Here is a 16,215-nt window from a genome sequence, read left to right as displayed (position 1 = left end):
GTACAAGGGTCTATTACTCGATAGATTACAGGAGCCACGCACGAACTGTGAAATGCTATCACACAAAAAAGATCCTACTAGAAAAGCCTTCGAGTGTGTAATCAATTATTTGATGAGTCCTGGGGGTACGCCCAGTGAGGGTAAGCCAATGAGGTCGCTCGCAGTGAGGGCTGCGGAGGCGGCCCGCCCATGTGCACCGCCCCCACACGACCGCCCCTCGGAGCGCCGGCGGCCGCGGTCACCAAGTCATTTCACCACCGATTGAACAACACGCGAAGGTCCCTCGGGAGCAAGTCAGCCTGGTAAAGGTGAGTTGATTGCTTTGTCCTATTTACTTACATTTCATTTGTGAGATGAGCGAACGTTGCACTGCGAATTCGGATTATGAATATCTAATTTAGTGTAACTTGTTTATATAAAATAACAAATTAAGTATATGATTTTTTAGAAAATGTATATAAGTAACATGTTTTGGTAATCACCCCTGCTCAGGGAGTAGGTACCTACCTACCTATTAACATCTATTACTTATTTTTAACTTCATTATTTTTTACATGCCTACTGTGTAATCATCATTAGTACTATTAAAAACTTCTTTGACAACAATATTTATTGAAGTAAGTATATACATAGTAATAGTCCCTTTTTCGACTATACTTATTTCCAATTGTGGTCTAGTCGAGGTGCATTCTTACTTGTAGTTAAGAGTCAAATTTGAAAAGAACGCAGTGCGCGATTTTATTACTTACACAATGTTGAGATGTTTGTTATATTTGTCAAAATAAACTTATCATCATAGTTTTTTTTTTTATATTTATTAGTATATTTTACATATTTCTATTAAATTCATAGTACCGTAGTAACTATTTAGTAATCTGCGATAATACCTACTTGCTGTAGCTATGTAGGTGTCTACATAATCCATAATTTTATCCTTACTCACCAGCAAAGTTTATTATTTTATTTAAGTACTTTTTACTTGCTTAAAAATAGTTTTCTCGTTGTTTTTGTCCGAGTAGGTTATAAAGGGATGTTGGTCGTTATAAGGACTTACTTACAATACAAGGGGTGTTAAATAAAAAGTGAAAATAAGATAATAATGTTCCTTAGAGGACAAAAAAAAATGGTTGACATTTATCACGATACTTAATATAAAAAGTTATTGATTCTCTTTTTTTTTTAAAGATGTTATCTTTCCAACGTGTCAAAGCGTGTTCTTAAATATGGAAAAAAAAATTCGGGGTTGATGCTCCGCTATATTCCCAGAAAGGGCTGACTGTAGACCAATGACAGTGGACTAAAAACTGTGGTAGTACCAGGTATTTCCTATCACGTCTTTTGCTGACCAATGTATCAGTCCAATTAGATTAACCATCAATGATTCAGCCTGGTAAGCTTATTAAAGAAGCGACAATGCTATTTTTAAAACGCATTTAAGACCTCTGATGACTAAAGGAGGCGTTGTTAACCTTTCGGGTTGGAAACCCTGAAGATTTGTACAATTATATGGGTAAAATGAATCAAAACATTATAAAACATTATAAAATTTCAATTTTGGTGGCGTAAAATGCCTCTTAAGTCACGAAAATTGAGCCACCAAAACTGAAACCAGGCAAGAAAGAATTTTTCGGTTATATGAAATTAACATCATTGATAAATACCGACTCCAAATCACTAATTATTGCATGTTGAATTTATTAAAAAGACTTTAAATTCAACGACTAATCAGTCCACCAAAAATTGAACAAATCAAGTCCCCCGTTGCACCAAAGTTGAAACTTACGTTTTTAGCGGGAAGACGCAGCACTATATCAACATATTTTTTTGCGCAAGAACCAGCACCTGACAGAGAAGTGCGAAATAATAGATTGGTCGCAAATCCACGAATTTCATATTATAGATAATATTTTAAAAAATACCACCAAAATGTAGTGTTTTCTTGGGACAAATTTTGATCGAGTGTCATGTACATTCAAATGTATTTTTCTAATATGATTTAACTGCTTTTAGATAATGTATTTTATGTTTATACCGATATAATTATTTGTATAATAAAACACCTTCAAATGACACGCCGAGGACGGAAATTATATCAAAAAATGGAGTAGGGACAGGCCACCAAACTCGAATTTTGAGGCGAAAAAAAATATTTCTCATTACTTATTATTTATACAAATTGAACAAAAAAATGATATTGCCCTAGCACAATCACATGCTGTAGTAAACATAAAAAAAAATATTACAATGATAGCATAATTTTACACATTGATTCTCAACACGGACGCGTAAAATTGTGCGTTTTGATATTCACCCTTACCATTATGTCCCTGAAACTAAACAACAGTCCACGCCCTAGAAGATACCGTCATGTCCGTGATCTCCAACGCCTAAGAACAATGCGTCGCTGACGTCGCTAACTGACGTATCTGAAATTTTTAGCGAATCTGATTTGCGCCTTGTTGTATTGTCAATAAGACACAATTTATTTTAGAAAAAATGCAGATACGTCAGTTTGTAAAAATCAGCCACTAATTCCATCCACCCGGTAAGGATAACGCCCCCGCGCCGCGCACTAATCTGAACCTGCGATGGCTGCATTGAAGATGCTATTAGAATTGATGGAATACCCTCCATATTCACCGGACCTTCCTCCTAGTGGTTTCTATTTCCAAGTTTACATACATACATACATAAACTCACGCCCGTAATCCCTAATGGGGTGGGCAGAGCCACAAGTAATCAAAGACAACTTGCAGCCACTGTTGATACGAAGTCCAAAGATGGATATGATGAACCTTATGGTGATAAGGGATCAGCCTATCGCCCATAACATTAGTCCATCATGTTAGAGGACACAATCCCTCTGTCGGTTTTTACGACATGCCCGGGAAGAGAAGCAGCTGAACGTGTTCTATGTTTTTTATATGCTCCCAGAACAGCATAGAAGCACAAGTTTAAAAGAACGTCTTAGAGGCCTGAAAGAATACGATCATGCGGTGATAGTGATCACCGACTTGTAGGTAGTGACCGTACAAGATTTTTAGGGGATCAGAATGAAGAGTTTTTTTAGGAAGCGAATTTTATGTTTAGAAAAATGATATACCAAGTGTATAAACCTAAAAACTATATCGAAAAATAAAATAACATGTAATAAAATATACCAGTGTCATACCTACTCATTCTCACTTTTTATTGAACATCCCTCGTATTATGTTAAAACGAATACATTGTATCAAAAGTAAGTAGTTATTTTAAAATGTAATATTCTAACATTACATTAACATAAGCTCATGACTATATCCTAATTGGGGTAGCCAGAGGACCATCCGTGACAAGATCTACTAAGTAACCCACACCTCACTGAGCTTTCTGTTAAACCATGGAGCACACTGATTTAATTATTGACCTACCTACATAAAAAGTCTCAAAGAATAAAGTACCCCAATTGGGGTAGTTAGAGGGACATCCGTCGCAAGATGAACTATGTACCCACACCACACCGAGCCTTCTGTTAAACCATCGAGCCAACTGTATTAATCTATTAACTTACAGACCTACTTATATACATAAACTGCCTATATACGTCCCACTGCTGGGCACAGGCCTCCCCTCAATCAACCGGAGGGGGTATGGAGCATACTCCACCACGCTGCTCCGCTGCGGGTTGGTGGAGGTGTTTTTTTTACGGCTAATAGCCAGGACCAACGGCTTAACGTGCCCTCCGAAGCACGGAATCATCTTACTTCCCCCCCCCCCCCTACTTATATAAAAAGTCTTAATAAAGAAATTATAAATAAAATGTGAAACAAAGATACTTATAAGATACTTAATCATATTTAAAGCTTGAGGAAAATGTCGCTACCTTATCATTTTTCGGCATATATTTTTTGTACTTCCATCTAGATTAACTTTAGAACTTTTCAGTTGTAGAGTCATCTGACCACATTATTGCACAAACAGGAAAATACAAAACAAAAGAGAAATAGGACGAGTACAATAGGCGGCCTTATTGCTAAGAAGCAATAAGGATATACATAATTATGTAGCGACCAGTGACGTTTCTCTTTTCAACTACCATAAGTAGGGTTGTTGTAGCAACAAATAATTTTTTAAAACACTTAGCCATTTTTATACGTATTATACTTATATTATGGTTAAAATTCAACAATACCTAAATACTTAATGCACACTGACATGTAAGTATTTTTATGATAGTAAGTATTGTAATATACTATTATACTTACATAATACATTAAGTACTTAAGTAAATAAAATATACTGACTCTATAATACGTAATATTGCATGGTTGATCGTCCATTGAGTCTGATTAAAGAAATAGTACCTAACTCCCTAAACGTTCAAAGAGGCACTTTCCAGGCTATGTTTCTCAAGAACAAGATAGCTAGATGGCGCTGTACAGATTTTTCTTCGCGTAACCTTCTGATTTCGTGGACAACATGGATCTTTTATCTTTGTTTTTGAATATAAAACGATGACCGTTTTTATTTCACCAAGGCACAACACATATTCCACCTATTATTCCTATTAATCTTGATCAAAATCAAGAGAAGCAAGATCCAAATATCAAACAACAATTATTTTTATATACTTACTTACTTAACAGCCTCCGTGGTCTAGTGGTTAGAGCGTTAGGCTCACGATCTGGAGGTCCGGGTTCGATTCCCGATGGGGACATCGTCGAAATCACTTTGTGAGACTGTCCTTTGTTTGGTAAGGACTTTTCAGACTTGAATCACCTGATTGTCCGAAAAACTAAGATGATTCCGTGCTTCGGAGGGCACGTTAAGCCGTTGGTCCCGGCTATTAGCCGTAAAAACACCTCCACCAACCCGCAGTGGAGCAGCGTGGTGGAGTATGCTCCATACCCCCTCCGGTTGATTGAGGGGAGGCCTGTGCCCAGCATTGGGACGTATATAGGCTGTTGATGATGATGATGACTTACTTATATTCCTCTGCCATTACATTGTCTTTTGGAATTATGTATTATGTAAGTAGTATTACTTACATGAGAAAATAGGTAATTACCACGTTAAAGGTGTACTACGCCATCTAAGTATATTGCTTTTTGTGTTCATAGCGCAGACAGTCCCTCATTCAACAACGACGGGGTCTTCGAATCATTAAATTCTAGTAGGTATTACATGTGGTCCTATGTGTCACTGCCTTGCTTCTCTTGAGGGGGTGCCGGTTCTAACCCCGACCGAGTTTATTTTGAGTTATAAAATTTCTTAAGTGCAATTTTCACTAACACAGCTGTCAAAGTTGGCTAGACCGTTATAGAAGGTGATACTCACCTCCTATCACGTTGGTCTAACAGAAAGCTCAGATGAAGCGTGGGTACTCTGTTCATCTTGGGATACACGTAGGTCTGACGGAGTCCCTTATCCTGGTACTACCACCATGACGGTTCGCGATCCTGACTACACAGAAAAAAAAGAAAATTTACCTGCTGTAGTTATGGAGAGATACAAATAAAATGATGCTAGAATAAAGACTTTTTAGGCGGCGCTGTCATAAAAAGCTCTTATAACGGCGTATCGAGGAGTTATATTTGGCGACAAATTATAGACATTTCGTTGGTGAAATGATTTCATCACTGTGGGATTGTATTTTCTCAAACGCGATGCATTTACCGTTGTATATGGGCGATGAATCGATCACTTATCACCACTGTTTATATCCGTCAGGACTAGGTATTAAAAGTAGTTGTAAATTATCTTATGATTATTTGTAGCTCTGCCCCTTTGCGTATATTATAGCTAGCTCAGCGGCACGCGCGGTACCGAGGTTAGAACCGGCGCTCCCTGATTGAGAAACAAGCCGGTGTACCACAGGATCTCAGTGACAGAAAGCTCGGTGAGGTGTGGGTACTTAGTTCATCTTATTATGGATTTACCTCCGACTACCCCGATTGGAGTATAGTCGTAAGCGTATGTGTAACTTGAAAGCTCTATACAATCTTTGGTCTGGCACTTCAGCCAGGGAATGGCTTACTACCACTGCTTTTGTAGTTGGTAGACATTCCTAATGATTGGTAATACCATACGTACTTGAGTTTGTGCAGATGTTTTCACTTGTAGCACGGGGTAAGTGTTGCTTTGCGGGTCGCAGTCGAAATGTCGGGGCCCTGCGCCCTTTGACTGCCACACGCGAGCGCCCCTAATTACACATTTTAATAATTCCTGCAATATGTTTGCCGCACGCGCCGCAGCCCTAACAAATTGAAGTCAAAGGCTGATTACCTGCTTGCCCGCTTTCCGGTTACCTCAACAGTGATTTACAAGTATTTAGTACAAATATTTAGGCGCTAAGTAGGTATCACGGAGGAAATGTAGGTAAGTCTATTATAATAAGGTACTCGTGCATACCTGTTTATTTTACTAGTTCTACTTTACTTAGTTTCTCCATTTTCCTGTTAATATACCTATATAACTACCTACATAGCTGATATACCTAGGTAAGTACTTTATTATAAAGCTAAACCAATATTAAACCCATTTATTTTATACCAAGTATGTCATGGCCGTAAGGCCTCGATGCCATTTACATTATACCAAGTACGCCATCGTCGTAAGGCCTAGATGCCATTTACGTCACGGAAATCCAGGCCTTCCGAGGTTATGCGGATTTATCCAATGAAGACTAGGTTACCCGACCCTATTCAACAGAGTACATTTATTCAGCGTACATTAGTATATAGTACCTATACCTACCTATTACCTATGTAGGTTGACAACAAGGAGACATCGAATTAATTGTCCCGAAACATATGTCTAGATTCCCACGAGCTCGAACATACCAACCATTATCTTGATATTATGATCGCAGTTCCAATAACAACTTGATGGTAACTTATATGTAAGCTTGTGCCTAGTTTGTCTGTCTATAAATCAATAAACAACATTGTCCGCTGAAGCAAAATATAGTCAGTAAGTAACTAAAACTCGATCGATGCCGTTATTTTGGTTATTAGCTGTTCCGGCAGACGATGTGTTGCCCAACCACAGCGCCAACCTACCCAGAAACCTTACCTAAAAAAATCCAAAAAATCTACAAAAAATATTTTCAAACTTTTGCGAGATTAATGAAATAGCATAAAAAAATTGCATCATTGTCGCTTGACTTGGATGAAAATGCTCACTCGTACTTACAAATTTTTTATTTGATTTGTAATATAAGTACTTACGTTAATTACGTGCTACGACACATATGCTGAAATTATTAAGGTACTTACCTAGGTAGGTAACTTACCTATCAACGATTTTGAAATAAGTGGGTAGGTACGTTTTGAACACTCATACATAAAAGATTTTCCTTTGTTTCGAAGCGTGGCGTCTTTTTCAGGTCAACTTGGTGAACTTAACAAAATATTGGTAAAAGCGATGTTTTGGTGAATTTAACCCATACGTAAAAGACAGTCCCCTATTATTTTACCGATAGATTTGTTCGATAAAACGCCGATATCGAAGTCCTCTAATTGCCGGCAAAATGCCGACATGTTTTCGTAATTGTGTTGTGGCGTAAGGACCGCAATTATGCCGTATGCGCCGTGGCAAGCCCGCTGGTAGGGACAGCGCGGGCACGCCTCCGTCGCTAATTATCTATTAATATCAAACGATACAAGTTTTGCCTTCTGTCTTTGCCGTAATTATATGACAATTACCTACGCTACTTATTTTCTACGCTGGCGCCGCGCCGCCTGTAGCGTATCACGTGGCACAATCGACAAAAGGAATTCATTGTGTTCAACCATAAAGAGTAATGGTGTGTGATAGTGACATAAGGCAAATTTTTACCACATCCTAATATCTCGAACATATATAAAAGGGATGTCATTTTTTTCATAATAAGTAACACCCGCGCCGCGAATTTGAATAATCAATCGATTATTGATACGAGGATGGCGATGACGCGGAGATTCTTTTCAAATTCTCTTTAGTCTTGGGGAAGGTGACACCGGGGTTTAAGCGAAATATAATTGTGCTATTGTTGAAAAAAAATTCATATGCGCATAATTTTGCAACTCAACCACTGAACGTACTTAAATAAAATTTTAACATTCTTGATGTTTCATTTGGTAGTCAGGAAGCTATGTACGTTTTTGAACAGTAGCTAGCGCGGGAAAAACTGATCATCACAAATTTTAGACCATTATAATAACGACTACACATTATACCTAATGATTATTAGAGAACAGTACTGAATCTCTTGATATGTTGTTATCAAGAGATTCGGTACTGTTCTCTTGAAACGTGTGCTTTAATTGACCTTTTCCAATCAGAGTTTCGAGTTTGTGCGTATCAGGTAGCGAGGTAGGATGGAGGCGCACGGAGGCAAGCCGGAGTCCCTATGCCGGGTGTGCGGGGACAAGGCCTCGGGCAAGCACTACGGGGTGCCCTCCTGCGACGGCTGTCGGGGCTTCTTCAAGCGGAGCATCCGACGGTACCTACAAGATAGTTAATAGTTATAGATACTAAGATAATAGTAAGATACCGCGAGTATGAGGAGAAGGTCTCGGAAAGGCACTGAGGGGGGTGCCATCCTGCGATTGCTGTCAGGGCATCTTCAAGCGAAGCATCCAACGGTACCTGCTACCTCCATTCTAGGGCCTCTCCTCTGCTATAAATCAGTCGTCTCTGTCGGGTTACGAATCTGTTATTATGAAAACGTGAAGTTTTTTTAGTAAGTAAGTGATATTCTTCTTTTGGTTTGGGTTGTGACATCTCTTGAACCGGCGTCATTAAATCCAGGCTTGATGAGATCGGCTCAATAATCACCGTGATGTACTAATATCACGGTGATTATCACGGTGTTACTAAACAAGACTCCTGACATGGCTACATACTCAACTAAACAGTAGTCGGGAACCGACTGCTTACCGGCCCACCGAAGCACGGAATCATCTTATTTTTCGGACAATCAGGTGATGTCAGCCTGCAATGTCCTGACCAAACCAGAGACAGGCTCATAAAGTATTTTTTTGTTAGAGCGCGCGATAAGAATGCAGGATAGAATTAGTACAAACAGAATCTTGAATTTCAGTCTCCGATGATCTTAGGTACTTACGCTGATGCTTTTTATTAATTTTTGATTATGAGAGGAGAGCCCGTTGCGCAAGATGTTCGCCTAAGTAGTACTACTATCTATCTATATTGCGGTTAGTCCTTTCAAGGATTCTGAAAATTGATTTTCTCTTTGAGATTATAAAATATTGGCCACCTAGGAACTACTGCTCAGCTAAACTATCAATTCGCCAATTTGATTTTGTTCATAGCAACATATTATACCTTGAATGTTCATAGGTATGCGGTTTCTGTTGAGTTTTAACTTTGTTTTGGTCGTAGGAACTTGGACTACGTGTGCAAAGAGAACGGGAGGTGTGTGGTGGACGTGACGCGACGGAACCAGTGCCAAGCGTGCCGCTTTTCCAAATGTCTACGAGTCAACATGAAAAAAGATGGTAAGGTGAACCCCTGATAGTAACTACTAAGGCTCTAGACAGACGGACCGCATTTCAACTGCAATCCAACCGCAAATTGCAGTTCCGATGCAGTTTGAATGAAGTTGACACTACTGCAATAGAACTGCATACCAAACGGGCAGTCCGATTGCAGTTCAATTGCAGTCGGCGTGCAGTCGTGCTGCACAGTTGAAATGCGGTCCGTCTGTCTAGAACCTAAAATACGACCGAGTAATACTACGAGTAGTACTTATGTGAAGTAACTATTCACGAAAAGCTTATGTAGGTACTAGGTAAGGTAGGTAAGTAGGTACTTACTGATGTAAGTGAGTAATCATTACATGAGCCATGTCAGGGTCTTTTGGTGGCTCAATAATAACCCTGACACCAGGGTTGCTGAGGTTGGTAATTCACCTCACAACCCACACGATAGTAGAAGAAATAACTAGGTAGGTACTTACTAAAGTATTTTCAAAAATCCATTTATTCTGTTATTGAATTGAAAACCAGTAGAAACAGCCATCTATTTATACTGATTTGATAAAGTCCGTGGTACTTTTTCTATACAACAATGAGCGACGTTTGATAGAGACATGGCCAAGCACTTGTCACGATAAAGTATTTATTCAGGCTTCCTCTTTGTAGCATGTCTTTTCCATTAGGAGACATTTGAAGTATTTGCGGTACACAAGTGTCAGGGAGTGGTGAGCGGGAAAAATCGGAGGGTTTGTATCCGCACCGCGCTTCCCTGAGCAGACCTCAGTTCACACGATATCAATAACCATCTCGCTCAAATGCCGCCATCGATTATAAAACGCTGCGTTTTAAATGTGAAAGTACAAGCTCGAATAAAAATTTAGTTAAATAATAAATTACTTATTATCATAATTTATGGACTGCTGTCCATCCATATTAACATTCCATAATTAAACCGCTTTTAAATTAGGTATGTTATTCGTTAAAATAAGTGTAGATACTTACATAATTCTTGGTAACACGGCTTTTATAAGTAGGTACATAGGTCTAAAAGCGGCGCCTTATTTACGTAAGTAAATTAATATATAATTAGCGTTATACAAAACATCCGGAACAGCAATGTAAGTGTAAACATAAAAAGTCAGCCTAATGATATTAACTCTATAACTTTAGGTGAATATGCCACCGATTTTTCGACCTATATATCTATAACTTTACTATATATCTTTTATTGAATTATGTACCTATTTTATTGTCTCGGATGAAACTCTAGAAGGGTGCCGTTTCTGTTTTGGTGGCAGATTTTGTCGTGAGCCATACGCTACGATTGTCAGAAGCGTCTGAGCAAACACCTCTGTGTGTCAACGCCAGCCGGTTTTCTCACCGATATTTATTTTCATACTTAACGAATTGGTTGCGTTGCGCCACCCCTTAGGGCGCATTCCCACTGATATGGAACAGGGCGGAGAGCTTTCGATTGTTCTGATTACAATTCCGCATAATTTTGTATTGTGTCCGCACTACTTCAGTGGAAACGCACTCTTACAAATTGCCGTAAGACGTAGATTCGGGAATTTCAATGCCCAACATTCTTTTAAATAAATACTGTCTCTTTTGACTAGCGGATGAGAAATGACTACCACTGGCCTACCTACCTATTACATGCACGATTATAATACGCTAATCGCTTGCAATCGCTCACCACTTAACCCTATACCACCACCCTATTGACGTAACACTGCGGCCCTAATGTGATATTCCTGTTTGTCAACCGCATGTGATAGGCTGATATTTATTTAACCTCACAACCTTAAAAGATAAAGATATACTTGAGTACTTAATCATTCAAAAGAAATGCTAGAAAACTAGCTTACCAGAGTTACATAAGTGTGAAAAGTTGCTAATTCGGTGAAAATTAGTTAGGTTTGCTTTGGAACTATGTTAGATATGTTTACTAACATACTGTTGTATGTTGACACGCTTTACCTATTATCTTTATAATTATTATTTAAGTAAGTAGATACCAAATAAATAGACAATAGGTATTAGGTAATAAATACCAACTATCGCAGAGGCGTCTACAGTGTCCACAGAGAGCACTATTGGTATAAGTAGGTAGTTTTGATCAGAATAGGGTGTTGTGTTGCAGCGGTGCAGCACGAGCGTGCGCCGCGGCCGGCAGTGGCGGCGGCGGCGGCGCACCAGCTGGCTCTCCACAAACTCGGCTACAACCTATCCCGGCAAACCTTCTTCCCCACCCCCGCACCCCTCACCTTCTCCCCTTTCCCCTCGCTCCATTACAACATTCCTCCACCGGAGACCCACAACCCCTTCTTAGAAAATTCCTTCCACGAATTTCCGAGAGTCTCAGAATCTATGAGTTCCGAGTTAAGCTCTCTCCAAGTGAACTCCCTGGGCTCGTTAAACCCGTTCAAGATCCCCCTGTTCCCGACGTCGCTGCACTACCCTGTCCCCCACAATGGCTACTTCCCAACAAACATCTTCTATCCCCCCATCATATCAACAGACAACTCGACGAGTGCCGAGCAAACAAGTAGTAAGTACGAATACTAAGGTGTGCAGATGACGCGGTAGTGCTTATATTTGGCTGAAATTGTAGTGTAAAGTACAAAAGTGCTTTATTTTTGATAACATACTTAATGAAGTTTAATATAATATACCTAGTAAGTACGAACTGGGTTCCGCACTGGGCCCGCGTGATGGTTTAAGGCCCGATCTCCCTATCCATCCATAGGGAAGGCCCGTGCCCCAGCAGTGGGGATGTTAATGGGCTGATGATGATGATGACCTAGTAAGTATTACGTACCTAAGTACGTACAGGTCTTTAGAGCTACAACATTATAGATATTCTATGTAGACTTATTTACTTACTTACATGTAATCTTATCTCACAGAATCTATGGAAAACGGCACAAACACTGCAAAATACGATGCGCCACTGATGACTCATGTCGCTGAGAAACCAGACTCCCAACTGCCTGAAAAAATCAAAGAAGACGAGGTGTCAAGCTCTGAAGAGGCATTTAAAACCGACTGTGTGCAGGACGATACTACAACTGAAAGTAACGTGTCAAATGCGTTTTTAACTTATTTATTATTCAGTGTTATTTAAAAATGACACATTATTTAATTCTTATTCAGATTCGAGAACAAAAGAAGACTCTCTGAACGTGGACGCCGGTGGTAATTTCATGTCTAAGTATACAGATAAATTGGTTCAGGTTATAGACGGCCAAAGAGATATTTTATTAAGTCACACGAGAGACAAACAAAAAACAGTGCGACAAGCAGAGAGTACAAAGTTGTTGGATGGACATGTTGGTCGACGGGGAGTACAGGAGCCGGTGACGATGTGGGGGGAGGTGTACGACCCTGCAGCTAAGTTGCTGGTCGCGATGGTCAAGTGGCTGCACAGCGTTGCCTCCTTCTCTCAGATGAAGACTTCGGAACAGAGCTCCCTCCTGCATGGAAACTGGCGCGAGCTCTTCATTGTTACCGCTGCACAATATTCATTTTATTTCGATGAAGGTTAGTAGTCGAGTCATCAAAAGAGTCTAGAATACTTCTTCTTATGGTGTGTGAAGTGGATTACCAACCCCATCAACCCTGGTGTCAGGGTTATTATATTACTAAGCCGCCAAAGGCTCCTGACATGGCTCATGTAACGACTAGATACTTACATCAGTAAGTGAGTAGTGACCGGGACTAACGGCTTATCGTGCCTTCCGAAGCACGGTTCTGTAATGTCCTAACCAAACTAGGGATCACAGTGATTTTTATCATATGTTCCCACCGGGATTCGAACCCGGAACCTCCGGATCGTGAGCCCAACGCTCAACCACTGGAGCACAGAGACCGTCTAGAATACTAAGGGTAGGTTGTATTCACTTGAACTGAAACTGAAAATGTATAGCAGAGGTCTCCTATATCTTTACAGACCTCATATCATCGGCGATAATGGTAAAACGACCGAATATAAAAGAGGAAATGAAAAACTTTGCGGCTACCGTGAGCAGGATATGTCAATGTCGTCTGGATAAAAACGAGTACGATTGGCTGAAATCCATCCTTCTGTTTCGTGCAGGTAACATAGCTTTAGTACACCATGAATGCAGTAAATATACTTTTATCAGCATAAGTTCGTAGCGTAGGTAAATATTGATAATCCCCTAAATAGTATCGACCCTAGACCATCCAAATATTTTTTTTTTTGGGAATGTCTCAATTTTTTTGTGTTTAATTATTTAGCATGTGGAGGAGTATGCTCCATACCCTCTCTGGCTGATTGATAAGAGGCTAGGAGTGAGACGCATATGTACTAACTAATAAGTCACTAATCAATAAGTATTCACTGTAAATTTCTGAAGAGACAGATGTCTATTAATAGGGTCAGTATGTGATCAGGACCTACCTGACTACAATAAGGCAGCATAACTCATAGGTTAGGTTCCTTTTATTCATTCCTAAATATCGGGAAAACAAATTAATAAGGTAATAGAGTTTTGTTTTATTATAAGTATTTTATATCACGAACCCATATATCTATAGTGGGTGGATATAAATCTTTAAAAGTGACTAAGTAACACTGTGAGGTTTACCTATCAATCATGACGCAAGTAGGAAATACCTACTATGCACTATACTATGCAGGTAAGTATTTAAAGAATGACGTCAAATATTTTCCAACAGAGTCCCTAGACATATCTTCATCGCAGGTGGAAGTCCTGCAAGACCAAGCGCTGATACTCCTCCACAAGCACTGCTCCAGCAAGGATCCTGCTCGACTGGGCCGGATCATGCTGCTTCTACCCCGCGTCTGCTGCTTTACTCACCAGGATCTCTTAGACCACCTCCTCTTCCCTTCTACAGCACTGAGTGATGTCAAGGCTACTCTCTCCCGGATACTCATGTATACTTCAATGTAACTTAATTTCGTTCTCTGACGAGCTAAAGAGCATTATTGTTAGCAATGGCTGTTGAGAATAGGTAGGTATTACCTATTTCGTTTATACTTACAATAATATTACTTAGGCAGTCCCTAATGGGAGCCACAACTGACGTAGGCCCGGACTCTACCAAAGCTGAACTGATCGGAGATGTGTTTTAACCCTTCCACGGACAGAGACCATGGGTCATTGGTGGTTCATAATACTTTCTGTCCTTGAAAGTGTTAATAACCAAAATAATTTCGTCATTGATAAATCACTCACTCTCCGCTTCGCTTTGGTGGACTACGGCCCTCAGTCTAGAGGGCGAACCAGTTCACTGAATTTATTTAATGAATAGGTACTTATATTCATTTCAAAATTTGCTTTGAAAAAAGCTAAGTTATACATAAGTACTGTTTATGGTTATTCACCTTCAATTGAAAATTTATGCTGACAAAGATTTACCTACATTTATAAAATACCTACTCAGTCGTTGTACGTAAGTACGTCAGGATCGCGGGTGTGCTTATAGAGAAGCTAGGTAGGTAAGCTAATAAAATTATACTTAGCTGTAAATATGTAATTTAAGAACCTACTCATTATTTGTGATTAGTTGGTAGATACCTACATGGTTACAAAAGGATCGTCTTAAACTATTTTGTTCTGGTCATATCATATGTAAGTATAGTTAGTTCGCTAGTCTACTTCTTAGTTGTAATTCAGTTGTCGAGCAGTGCATTATCCAGACTGACTGGCCTCTCCATCACTTTTTTCAATTTCCCCTAAGATCTTCATATACGTACAGAGGTGGTACGTTACGGGCCAGGGGGCGGGACTTTGTATAGAATGCGAGCTCGTGCATACAAACTCGACCAATATATCTCTTACAATCAAACTTGAGATAAGTTATACACAATTACACACTTCTTTGTAACACAAACACATCCACACGCCAAATTATCACGCATTCAAGATCCACGTCACTAGAGCTTACCTCTTTAACTTTGTGATAGGTATCGTTACAGTCAGAGCGTACACTTACATACATTTTTTATTTGTTTAACTTACACATAACATAGCAAGTTCGAGTACGGTCCTATTTACTAGTCGAAGTCACACCTCTACTGGACTGGGAGTAATGAAAAAAAGCAAAGTTGGTTCGTTCAGCTCATTTGTTCGGTAAAGGCCTAAACGGCAACTTCGCAGAAGGGCATCGCCGTGCATATCCACCCGGGCATAAGTATGAGATAATGAACTATCTATCTATGTATGTAGTATGTACCTATATGGGCGATGGACTGGTACACTGTCACCATAAAGGACTTCGATACTGATGACTAGCTCTTTTCATCCTGATTGTCTAAAAATCATGTAGGTATACCTTCTTGAATGAGGCGTGACTCGTGAGCAACGCCAAGTGGGTAGGTGCAATAGAGCAACACGGGTCTTCGCGTCCGGCGGCCTAGTGCCTACATTCTATACATTATATCCCGCTTAGTGCCTATATCCCGAACAGTGAGATACTAGGTAATGCATTGAACGCACGAACTGTGTAAGTATTTTAATTATTTGCGTGCAATAATCTTTTACAATGTAGTAATAAGTATATTTTAAATAAACATTAATATTAAGGAATTTCTGCGAAGTTACTACTTGACTGCCATACCGAATGACGTCGTTAAATCATAAAAAAAAAACAATTATTTGATGTACAAATTATTATACCTATGTTCTAATTAATAAAGGATTTCCATTCAAGTTTGTATTATTTAATTATATTAAGTTTATTGTTGAGGTACATAGGTACC

The 16,215-nt window shown here is 39.5% G+C and overlaps 1 protein-coding gene across 3 annotated transcripts; it reads left to right on the top strand.

The window, feature by feature from the left end:
* Positions 1-260: 260 nt before the first annotated feature.
* On the top strand, positions 261-16,165 carry LOC126379968 (nuclear receptor subfamily 2 group E member 1-like). Of its 3 annotated transcripts, none has more exons than XM_050029013.1 (8): positions 261-308; positions 8,327-8,464; positions 9,367-9,482; positions 11,593-12,015; positions 12,374-12,541; positions 12,621-13,007; positions 13,417-13,563; positions 14,169-16,165. In XM_050029013.1, the coding sequence occupies exons 2-8, from the start codon at positions 8,340-8,342 to the stop codon at positions 14,402-14,404; spliced, it is 1,602 nt and encodes a 533-aa protein (XP_049884970.1). In that variant the 5' UTR covers positions 261-308; positions 8,327-8,339; the 3' UTR covers positions 14,405-16,165. The 3 variants fall into 3 exon arrangements, with proteins under 3 accessions (XP_049884970.1, XP_049884971.1, XP_049884969.1); XM_050029014.1 differs by lacking the exon at positions 261-308 and adding an exon at positions 5,810-5,885 and having other exon boundaries at positions 8,304-8,464; positions 11,608-12,015; XM_050029012.1 differs by lacking the exon at positions 261-308 and adding an exon at positions 5,810-5,885 and having other exon boundaries at positions 8,304-8,464.
* Positions 16,166-16,215: the final 50 nt, after the last annotated feature.

Source organism: Pectinophora gossypiella, chromosome Z (genome assembly GCF_024362695.1).
Source record: "Pectinophora gossypiella chromosome Z, ilPecGoss1.1, whole genome shotgun sequence".
In the NCBI taxonomy this organism is placed as follows: Eukaryota; Metazoa; Arthropoda; class Insecta; order Lepidoptera; family Gelechiidae; genus Pectinophora; species Pectinophora gossypiella.
The sequence above is the reverse complement of the archived record's forward strand: the minus strand, read 5'-3'. Positions and strand labels throughout refer to the sequence as shown.

Excerpts from the sequence above, each read along its gene's own strand:
- LOC126379968 (XM_050029013.1), top strand. The coding sequence starts at position 8,340 with ATGGAGGCGCACGGAGGCAAGCCGGAGTCCCTATGCCGGGTGTGCGGG. Across the intron at positions 9,483-11,592 it reads AGTCAACATGAAAAAAGATG|GGTGTTGTGTTGCAGCGGTG; the intron begins GTAAGGTGAACC and ends TGATCAGAATAG. Across the intron at positions 13,008-13,416 it reads TTCATTTTATTTCGATGAAG|ACCTCATATCATCGGCGATA; the intron begins GTTAGTAGTCGA and ends ATATCTTTACAG.